Here is an 11,802-nt window from a genome sequence, read left to right as displayed (position 1 = left end):
GCTTACATACTTTAGCAATGAAGTAATTCAAGGAAAGGGAAAATATCTTCTGAGACAGAACCTAAAACACTGGAACTCAATTAGATTTTGACCTTCTTCAGCCATAAAGGATTGGTAGACAGACATTGTTTGCTACTTACCTGAAATAAATTGAGTCTCCTGAGATGCATATGAAGCAATTTAAAAAAAGAAAAACACTGTTAACTGAATTTACTCAACCATCAATCTGAAGTAAATCTTATTTACTGTATTCATCTATTAAACTAATATAATGTTTCACATTTTAATCAGAAAAAATGACATTTAATTAGTGTTACACAGCCAAACCTTGAAAAAGCTTTCCTATCTAAGCATTCAGCTAGGCTACCATTTTTCAGTCTCACCACAGTGAGTCTTGTACGCTTTTATGCTTCCCTTGGTCTAAGCAAGCTGCAGGACTGCTTTATTAATTTAACTCCCTGGCACACTTCCTAAGCAGGAATATGCATTCTTGTCATAATTTCATACAAATGGGACCTTTTGGCTCAGCCTCCTTACAGCCCAAGAACTGGCACAATCCCCTTTCCCAAATCCATCCTCTAAATTTCCTTCTGTACATTTTTTTTAAGGACTTGCATTGGTTGTAAGAGAAGTACAAGTTTATATAGGAAAAAAAAAAAAAAATCAGCAAGCCAATCAATCATGATGTCAGCAATTTACAGATCTAGAGATACCAACAGAAGAAAAATAAACATAAAAGCCCTGTGTGCATCTTTTTGCCATACATTCCCTTCTAATTTTTTCATCTGAGCAAGAGCTCCGGTAATGTTCTCATGCCGAGTAGTTTCAGACTGACTCACAGATGCTTGGCTGTGCTTTGTACATTGTTTCTTCCACCCTAAGATCCTGAAATTAAGCAGGACACTTTAAAGATAGCATACTTCTGCTTCTACCCAAATTTCCTGCATCTGCCTTCTTTTGCTTTCACTTCCACTACTTCTTTCTCACTCTGCTTTGTAAGATTGACCTTTTGTGACCGGGGACCTAAGAAACTTTCCACTCTCAGTCTCATGAAGAAACTAAAGATAACCAGTTTCACCTCAAACACGGGCATGTCGTTGTGCCATGGCATTTCTGCCAAGATGGTGACTGTTGGGGTTAAACGGCTCTTCAGTGTTTTGGGTCTTGAGAAGCATGGCAGAGTTCTGATACTATGCAGCAGACTGTATATACCAAGCCATTCTAATGATAAAGCAGTTTCATAAACTCATTCACACTGATCCATATGTACATGCAGACAAACTCTATAAATCTTCAATTTTTTTTTTTTTTTTCCAGGATTTGATTTCACCTTTATGGAAATAAGCAACCTGAATTCTGATTTTAAAAAAGAATAGTGGGTCAAAACCACATCAACAAATCAAGCCTTAAAGAACAGTCTTCTGAGTCAGCTTACAAAGCCTAAAACACAGATATTTTTTAATATTTAATCATACAGAAGAGAATTAAAGCAGCAGCATTGCAAAATTGTCCATTTAAAATCAAATTCTTCCACCTCAAAGTAGACTGCCCCCTCCCCTGCTCATCCCAGACTTATATTGCAGCAGTTCACTTCTAAGTCACTGGTTCTCCAATTTCAACTATCAGACAACATATTCCACTCAAACTGACATTAGCTGCTTTTCACAGGAGCCCCAAAGACTCCATTTAGAAGAGGCAACAGTTTACTCAAAAACTGTTTCATAACTTTTTCTCTTGCCACAATACAAAAGGAGTTTTTAATCATTAAATGTTCATTTATTTTATGCATGTATAGGCTGAAGTCTGTGACATGGTCTTGTCTGAAGTACCTAGCATCATAATATACATTTATCGAAAAATTGGTTAATCAATGTCAAAATGTTTATCTTCTTTTAACATGCACATTAAGCAGCATTTTCACATTCTTTTGGGAAAAACAACAACAACAAAAAAAAAACACAAAACAAACCAAAAAGAAACCAAATAAAGAGAAAGAGGAAATAGGTCATTAAAAAGATACTTGAGAATTCCTCCAGCAGCAACCTGCAGGCATAAGGGAAAACTCATTGTCAAGTATGATTTATGAATCATGTTAAATTTACTTAAGATAACTGGGAGGCAGACTAGTACACTAATAACATCTTTAACATAAACCCCTGTGGAATATAGTGCAGCCCTTATACAGGAAAAAAAGGCTAATATAGATTGCCACAACACAAAACTGAATTAATACAGAAGTCAAAAGGTTCTCAATTTGTTCTATTAAATACAAATATTGGGTGATAGTATAGCTATTGCTACCATTCAGTGGATTTTTCTTGTCTTTCCATGTAAAAATTAGATATTAAGTATGCATGCAAGAGATTACTATAGTCAAATGAATGTAGAACTACCACAAAAAAACCCCAAAAATCCGCTATGTACTGGGACATTTCAGATTTTTTTTTTTTTTTTTTTTTTTTTCTTTTAACAAAGCTGCATTAATTAGGCCATTTATATTATAACATTCCAGTTAATTAAAAAGCATGACTTTTTGGCAGATTTTTGGTCTGCATGTAACCAGTTTCTTGTTTTACTGAGAACTGCGAGTATTCCTTCTGGCCTACAAATGCAAACTCACCTCTGCTTCTACTATTTGTTTCTCATACATAAATTGTTAACAGCTGTAAAGTTATTGCATGTTAAATGCTCTTATATATACAAAAATACACAGACATATATGCTGCTGAAGCTGTATCCTATTCTAAGCCTACACTGGTGGGTGGTCGTGATGAACAACGGGAGATTCTTGTGAAGAATGCGAGACTCCTTGCTGTTGTGTAGCAAAATTAATGAATACCTGTAAGACATGAAAAAAAGCAGGACTTTGAAAAATAACAGAACTTGAACCAAAACTTTGGAGACACAGCTGATATATTTTTCAGTTGCTTTCCTAAGCTTTTGTGACACACAAATTAATAGAGTATGTTAAGGGAACCCCTCTAGAGATATGTTTGGTAAACTCTAGAAATAAACTCTCCTCACCCCTCTAGGTAACGCAGTGGTTGATGAATTATAAAAATAATGGTAAAATGAGTGACTAACTTATGCATGAAAATTATATTTTATTGTGCACAAGTTAGTGGGAAACAATTGCTTTAATTTGCTTTGAAATGACACACTTAAGGGACTTTAGCCTGCTGTTTCTATCAATAGCCATCACAGATGAGGGTCCAGGTATTTCAAGGTGAAAATATACTTCTCAACACTGCAGAGTGATGATTCAACAACTAATGTGCTTCCTTGATTTTTTTTTTCTTAAACAGATCTTACTACAGAAAGATTTGTTTGCTCCTTAATCACACGACTATTTGACATCAAGGAATGTAGAGGGAAAGATGGCTATTATTTATTCAAATTATCACATACATGTGCAAACAAACTTAGGATGCATCCTGTTATTCAGGAGAACTCTTCTGTTTAAAACTGACAGTCAGGGAGAGGAAACAATGGTAGGTGACTGAGGTGATGAATCACCATGAGAGGAAATAAGCTTGAGTGAACAATGCCTGAATAATCAACAGGCTGAAATTACCTTATATTCAGGCATTTGGTGAATAGATCAAACACTTAATAGATCTGTACAGATCAGAGTACTTCACTAATGATTTGCATGTGGCAAAAAAAGAAATAAGTTCACACCATCTATCATAGAAAATGAATATTTTGACTAGATGTGCCTCTCTCAGTTTATAGAACATATATCAAGAGGTTGCATATGAAGATGCTGTAACACATCACAATCACCCAGAAATCCCATCCTGGCCATCAATCTGTTCTTCCTTTTGCCCAGATAGGATTTCACAGCCTTTAGTAGTGGGATCTATTCTGTCTGCTTGTGCATTTCCACTGTTTTCTAATGTGTAGCGTGATATTCATTGCAGAAGAAAACTCTCAGAGGAAAATGTCCTGTAAGTCTAAGGGTTTTACCGTAATTTACAGAGACTGGGTGAGCCTTTTCAAGGACATTGGTAAGATCCCAAATTTTGGACTGTAGAATTAGCAGTTCACAGTTCTATCTTCTCATCCTGTGCAGATCTAGATGCGTCTAAGCACTGATTTTGTTTGCACACAATACAAATACGTGGCTTACTGGGATGCTTTTACTGTGCTCACCTCCAGTGTAAAAAAAAAAAAAAAAAAAAAGCAGAGTTCATGAAACTACTTTGTAATCTCGTACACTTGGGTAATCCAGAAAGTGATACAGTATTCTACTACATCAATAATTACAATACACAGCATGTTTAGATTAAAAGAAAAAAAAAAAAGAGAGAAAAAAAACAACACCACAAAAAATACCTGCTCTAATGTTGTTTGGCTAATGGAGTAGTGTTTGATTTGGAGAAAAGCTTTATGATTCTCTAGGACTCTGAAGAGCTCTGCTAAGCATCCCTGACTTCGTGGTACGTGGTACTCGAGCAGGTTAAGATGCTGTCCCTTCAAACAAGCAAAAAAAAAAAAAATAAAAACAGGTAAAAGTGAATGCACATTATCACGAAATTACACTTGCTTCTAACCAGTTTGTCTTCAACAGGCTCTCATTGCAGATTAACATGGAAAATATGAGCTTTTAAACAAGAATATATTTTGTCTACATTGGTAGCGCAAAGAAATCTTCATCCTCACAGCACAGATTTTGTGCATGTTCTGAGAAGTGAGAGAGACAGACATGGCAAATGACTGTCTCAAAGCTTATTTGTGTGTTTGTGTGCTTTGAGTCATGGAGTGATGTCAGTAATGCTTCAACCATTCATCAATGACCAACAGTAGCCTTTGTAATTAATCTAAGGACTGTCACCCAAGGAAGCAGGAGTGTATCGAAGGAGGCACCCTCCCACTCACTTGCAGATGTATTGACAAGCTCCTTAGATAAACCTCAAAGAAGTGGACTGAATGAAACCGGGCGTTTCTCATCAAGTGCAAGGACCGCTGATCACAGGCCACTGTATAAGCCTGATACTTTGTGGCTCTATTGTATTGCTGATGACTGAACCTTTGCCATTGAACAGATAAGAGGTGGGCTTCTGCCCCAGAAGCTGGATGATTGCTCAAGAAGCATTAAGTCAGCAAAAACCTGTGGGAAACAGAAGAAAAACTAAAGGTGGGCAGATACGCTAATCGGTTGATAAAACAAACTTAAAAGGCGACAGAGAACTTCGCTTGGTGTGCACCCACCACCAAAGAACTGAAGACTGAGGACCAATGGGATGTCGCTGGATCCATGGTGGTGACTATTCTTGCAGTCCTATCCCTCATCCTTGATTTATTTCTGCCTTTTCTTTCCATTCTGTCCTATTCACTACCCCTCTTCACTTTTAATGATAAAAAACTGGTTTGGGTGTATGGCATTTTAACTCGTTTGTGTCTTAATCTTGCTCTTGGGATCGTATTGAAACCTCCCCTGACATTGGATGGGGACAAGATGACATTTTGTAAATCTCAAAAAAGATATATATATAGGACAATTTTATGCTATAGGATTTTAACTCTTACAATGCAGTCTGGGAAAAGGCTGAAAGAACACACACGCATACAAATATATACACAAATTGGTTTGTATCTAAAAGTAGTCATAGTTTTACATGATTCTTTTCCTAAACATGGGTAAAGTAAAAAAAAAAAAAAAAAAAAAAAAAAAAAAAAAAAAGAGGGTTTGAGGGTTTTTCTTGGAATGTAATTAGTATAGGTATTTTGTAAGGCTTCATATCAAATAAAAGAATCTCGGTAAAGACCGAGACTTATCATCTCCGGATCTTATCGGAAAGCAATCAAAGCAAATACTCTCAGTGACTACCTTTCACTCCTATTCCAGGTGAACAAAACAGTGAGTTCAACTTCATCAACAATAAAAGCAAAAGGAAATTTTCACTCAGAGAAAGAGCCTGTTTACCTACATTGCCTAAATGACTATTTGGAGTTGATTTAATAAATACTACAAGTCAGATTTTTAAAAATTGCTTAATAAGAAAATAAAAGAGATGCTCATATATACTTTTTCCAAAAAGATCAATATATCCAAATGCGTATATGTTATTCTTACCAGCCCACACTTAGTCTTGCCATAGAACAAATATTATGATGAGAAGTTTTAGCTGTACCTTAAACTGTGTTCCAGGAAAATGCAGTTGTAGACAGTCCAAAATCATTCTTCGATAGCTTATTTCTTTACTAAGCCAAACCTTGACAAAATAGCCATCTCCAAACCTGAGAATGACACACAAAAACATAAATCCACTTGTCTACACTATGAAGACAGGAAGAACATTTTCTTCAATTGATTTTCCTATGCTTATGTCAAATGATATCAGGTATGACTGCTGTGATTTTAGTATTATACTATTGAACAATAGAATTTCAATGAGAAAACTGCTAAATTAATGATAAGAAACAGAAATTAAAAAATTGTCTGTTATGCCTATGTTTTAATTACTACAGGATATTTCACTGTCCAATGTACCTGCACTTACGTTAACTAAACTGTGCTTTAATTGCTGTATTGCTTGGAATGGTTGGCAAAAAAACTGTGAAGATTATCAATCACAAATACAGAAGAAAATAAAAATCCTTTAAGGATAAAAAAAATGGGCATATAGCATTATTTTTTCAAATCTATTAACAAAGCTGCATATTCATATTTCAGCAATGTGAGTACAACTCTGTTTTACAGATACACAAAGGCAAGTACAGGGATATTTAGGGAAATGGCAAAGTTAATTGATTTTCTTGAGCTCTATGGCCACACAATCTGTCTCAGGATAATTTAGGAAGTGAACTTTTATTTCTCAACATACATGTGATAAAAGTTAAATACAGGCAATCTAACCAAGATTTTTATTAAATGTACTGACTGCTGATATTTAGTTGGGGAAATTGCAATAAACCCATAAACACTGAAATGGCATCCATATTCTTATATGCATTGCTCAGACAATGGAAGTTATGTTGCACCAGTTCCTAGAGCAAGGTGAAAGGGCAGAGCTCAGCAGAGAGCTGGTGCAACAAAATTCTGCTGCTGTGCCCCTGCCCTCCTAGGTATCCTTCGCAGCTACACGTCCTCCCTTTAGGTTCACCTTCTTGGTTAATCGCAAAGGAGAAAAGAGGAGCTGGAGTTAAGTCAGAACTTTCCCCTTCCCTGCTGTTCCCTGTTTCCAGTGAACAATGGAAAGGCAGCATTGGTAGAAGGACAGAGAGCTTGGACTGCACTGCCCACATTCCCCCAGAAACCTGCCACTTCCCCCACCTTCCCACTGCCCACCACTCCTTCATCCTCCACTCCAGTATTACTTCCTTCTCTTCATTCTCCAGCTTCACAATTCCTCATCAACAAATCCTTTACTCTAGTTCTCTGGTTTCTAGTGACTACCCTTGGTATTACTCCCTCATGCCAATACCCTTCTCTCCCATATCTTTTATCTGTAAACCTTGTGATTCAGGGTAGCACCTGGGTTAATTGGAACTGACAGGTGTGAGGCACACTTTCATGTGATCAAAGCAGCATTATATATCACAGTACACTCTATGATGCTGCCCTTTTCCTATATAGAAAAAAAAATCTATATAATATCAATCAAAACATAATAAAAAATAAAGGATTATTCTGAGACATATGTCCAGTTTAACCACTGTTTGAGAGACTCCTGGAAAATATTTCACATGAAGCACTGCATATTCCTCATCTGTAATATGTGTATAGCAACATAAGGTCTTTAATTTTTATTTTGTGTTGTATCAGAACCACTGTTGGTATAAAGAAATAAAGTCTTCAATGATTTCAGATCAGGGGCAAGATTCCACAATGAAAAATTCTAAGTTGCAGATTTCATTCTATTAAGAGTTTCACATGAATTCGAAATATAATTTCCAAGGATCTTTCCAGACAAGAATCTTATTTCTTGGTGTAGAATGAAACCATAGTTGCTATACTTTAGGTATGACAGTGGCAGCATGTGCATAAAAAGTTGCACTGTGTGAAAAGCTCCTTTACAAATAAATATTGTAGGGGTTTTTTTTTGTCTTTGGTTGGGTTCTTTATTTTTTATTGATGTCAAATGCAACCACTGAACTAATTGAAACAGAGTAAGAAGAAACATTCCCGATGCAGTGTCCTGTTTATTGGCTCCTGAAAGACATTATATGAATTAAATCCTATTGGGTCCAAGCTGCAGGGTACTAAATATTCACTGGGCAGTGTGACCTGACAGACGAACAGTGCTGTTACAAACAAGGAGATCCAGAATAAGGTGGAATCCAAAGCAGTGGGTAGCTGCTTTGCCTTCCAATGATTTACTAACACATAATAGACCTGTAATTAAATGTTTTAAATGCATAGCATCATCCCTGAAAAAATACATGTGACAGTAAAAAAAGGTGTTGGAAAGATGGATATAGTTACCAATGGTGTTCAATTTAGCTGACAGCTAATTTGAGGTAACATTTTACAAGAGATCATTGATTCTGATCATTTTTTTGGCATCTCTATAAAGTCACCATTGAATTACAGTTTGAAAAATGCTGGTTTATGAGATGTTCAACAGTCTCGTAAAATGGAATTGTTGTATACAATGAAGTTTTGAAAGAAGATTAATCAAAATTCTGATCAGCAAAGGCAGATAAGTCTGTGCAACTTTACTTTCTTCAGCATGTACAAACAAAAAGCTTTAAAAGATTTTTTTTTTTCTTTTGGCTAGTCCAATTATGATGCTTCTGTACCTTGATTTTGTAATTCAGTTTAGTACAAGAGCTCCCCATATAGAGTAAGCTGACCAGCAATAAACATTTCCCCCCGCTATAATCAGCAAGCTGCTTTCAGTAGCAAACTGAGGCAATGGAAATTGAGTTGACCATTTTTTTCACTCTGTTTTCCTCTCTGATTCAGACAATATAATTAATTCAGAAACACAAAGTGAAATTACAGAGAAAAGCACAATCTGGTTTGATTAGCACTGTTAGGATCAAACCTTTAGCACCTGATAGTTCAAGACCTAAAGAGGGAAACATTATCATTAAAATGGCATAAGTTGAGCCAGCACACCTGTTCAGCAGCCATCTGCTGCAAAAGAATCACCATCTCTTCGAACGTATTCAACAAAGATATTTACCACTGCTAATTCCTACCACTTACTTTAACACCTGCATTTTTATTTGTGTATACACACACATAGAAACATATTCTGACAAAAAAAAAAAAAAAAATCCTATCTATGCTTCCTCCTCTCCCTCAGTCAAAGTAGTTGTTCGTGCTTCACTTTCACCTAATTAGCAGTTCTGGAAGTATTACTTATTGAGTACTTTACCTACTAAAATGCTACCATGAGACTGAAATGAAAATATAAATTCCCAGACTGATTGTAAACTAATTAATCAAAGTATTAACAACAGCATCAGCTGCAGAAGCATGAGCTTAGCAAGGACTACAAAATGCATACAAGATCTCCATACCATAATTACACAGGTCCTCAAAATAGCTGAGCAGCTCAAATAAAAAGGGAACAAAAGGAATATAAAATGGCAACAAGGAATGGAACAATTTCCATATCAGGAATTACTAAATAGTCTAAAACTTTTCAGCACTGAAGAAAGATGCTAAGGTGGTAGAAAGGTGTTTTTACAGAGCCCAGATTATGACTGGCCTAAGGAATGTAGAATAACTACAGAATGATTCTTCACTCTCCTATGTTTCTTATGCAAAACCAGAGGAGATTGAATTAAATTATAGGGAAGGCAATGCAAAATCAGTAAGAGGAAGTAATTTTCCTTACAGTACATAAGGAAACTGTACATCTCATTGACACAGGATGTGCTGGATGCCAGAACATGACATGAGTTGAATAAAAAATCAGAGAAATTCATGGGGATAGGCGGAAAAAAAACACTAAGGCCACCACCTCTGGTTTAGAAAACCTCTAAGCAACAAATGGCTGAAAGGTGGTTGAGTAATGTGGAAAAATAACTTCATGTGCTTATCTTGTTCCTGTACTTTTCCTTCCTGGCCACTGTCAGAGAGAGGATTACTGTGCTCGATGGGTCTTTGATCTGACCTCACGGTTATTTCAGTATAAACATCACAAAGAGGAGGTCAGCCAGGGCTAATCACCCAAATGGTTCCTCAGTTCCCAGAAGTGTTTTGCAGACCGTGATACAGTTCCACAGCCACACTGTCAGCAGTGCAAACACGGATCAATCATATAAAACCACTTCAGCTATGTGTCTATACAAGCTGCAGTCACACACTGGAATAAAGTGTAGCCAGATCTGTACTGATGAGGGAGTCTCCCTGGCTGCTTTCCTGGTGCTCTTTTTAGTCTTGCAATGAGAATAGAAGTGGATTTAGTTTGCCCAAAGGCTGAAAATTCTCATCTGTATTTTCATTTAAAATTCTGGGGAGTTTTGTTGTCCGCAGATGAGCAAAACCAAACCTAGAAACCACTATTTCAACTTTACAGCAGTGTCCAAAATGAGTTCGATGAATCTCACTCTTCCTAAAGTCCATTTACGATCGCTTCTCTCCCCCAATCAAAATCGCCGATTGTAACCACAGGAAATCAACATGTCCCTATTTCCTAGACCTTGATGAATAAGAAAAGCATCTAATCACCCATATGTTGTTGTTTTTTGTTGGTTTTTTTTTTCCACTAATCAAAGATTACATTTCTTGGAGAATGTTTTGTTGTGTATACACAGCAAAAAATTACAGCTCCCATAAAGTTTACTGGTGGAAATATAATGTGCATACTTTATGTATGTGCTAAGTCTGATAGATCAAAAGATTACTTCAAAATGACATAACTGGATAACAAAATAAAAAATAATAAAAAGAACATTGGCACAATGTCTGCAAGGAACTGCATCTTTTAGAATATATGTCATCAATCAAAGGGGGGGAATAATTTGTTACTGTGCTGCTTGCCCTTCTGCTTTGGTTTACATTCATTTGCAGACAGATACGGTTCTGCTTTCCCTGAGTAGGCCTCATCTAGACAAGCTAGCTTAGTTCTTCCACTATGATTGCTGAAGCATGGGACACAGGTCCAGGTCATTCTCCTCACAGCCCTAGACACAGAACAGTTTACAAAGAGAAAAAAACTGGAACAACGTTGAAAACAAAACTCTTCAAAAAACATTGAAAAAAGAAACAAAAATTGAAATAAAATTATGAACACAAATACATCAGAGTTTGATAATATTAAATCACACAATAAATTTAATTATTTCATCTATTAATTGACATCTATTAATTAGACAATATCTAAGAAGGAAAAAGTTATTAAATTTGATATAGTTGCTTTGTTGTTTAAAAAATGCTGTAGTCAAACGCAAATATATTGACACTTTTTAAATGTGAATTCCTGCAATTATTCAGAACAACCTCAGTGTTGCTGAACAGTTAAACTTCATTAGATGCAAACAGACAGACATAACAATTAATTATACAATCTGTCTTCCATATACTATTCATTGATTTTGTTTCACCCTTCTTTAATTGATTATGATTTTTCCACAGTAACGATAGAAAGATGAAAACAGTTATTAAAACAATGAATAACACTTGTTCAAGTATATTATACATGCATGATTTGTTCACACTCACTCCAGGCTTTCATATCAAGATATTTAAAGTTAATTTTTATATTCAATAATATCATTGCCATAACAGTGACAGCCTCAGGTTATGAGCAATGCAGGGTACAACTTTACCTTGGTCTCTGAATGTAAGCATTTAAGTGTCAGGCATGTTTTCCAAATACGTGGTAAAACCCTCAGAAA

At 35.9% G+C, this 11,802-nt stretch overlaps 1 protein-coding gene across 2 annotated transcripts in view; it reads right to left on the bottom strand.

Annotated features, from left to right (window-relative positions):
* Window positions 1-1,975: 1,975 nt before the first annotated feature.
* ABCA13 (ATP binding cassette subfamily A member 13) overlaps window positions 1,976-11,802 on the bottom strand; it is a 202,381-nt gene continuing 192,554 nt past the window's right edge. For both annotated transcript variants that reach the window (XM_026843090.1, XM_026843091.1), the window contains exons 59-61: window positions 6,138-6,243; window positions 4,339-4,476; window positions 1,976-2,839 (exon numbers count right to left, since the gene is read on the bottom strand). In XM_026843090.1, coding sequence (XP_026698891.1) covers window positions 2,750-2,839; window positions 4,339-4,476; window positions 6,138-6,243 — 334 coding nt within the window. In that variant the 3' untranslated portion in view covers window positions 1,976-2,749. The remainder of the gene's footprint in view (window positions 2,840-4,338; window positions 4,477-6,137; window positions 6,244-11,802) is intronic.

Source organism: Athene cunicularia, assembly GCF_003259725.1.
Source record: "Athene cunicularia isolate RWA chromosome 2 unlocalized genomic scaffold, athCun1 chr2_part1, whole genome shotgun sequence".
Taxonomy (NCBI): domain Eukaryota; kingdom Metazoa; phylum Chordata; class Aves; order Strigiformes; family Strigidae; genus Athene; species Athene cunicularia.
Note: the sequence above shows the minus strand (reverse complement) of the source record. Positions and strands in the feature narration are given on the sequence as shown.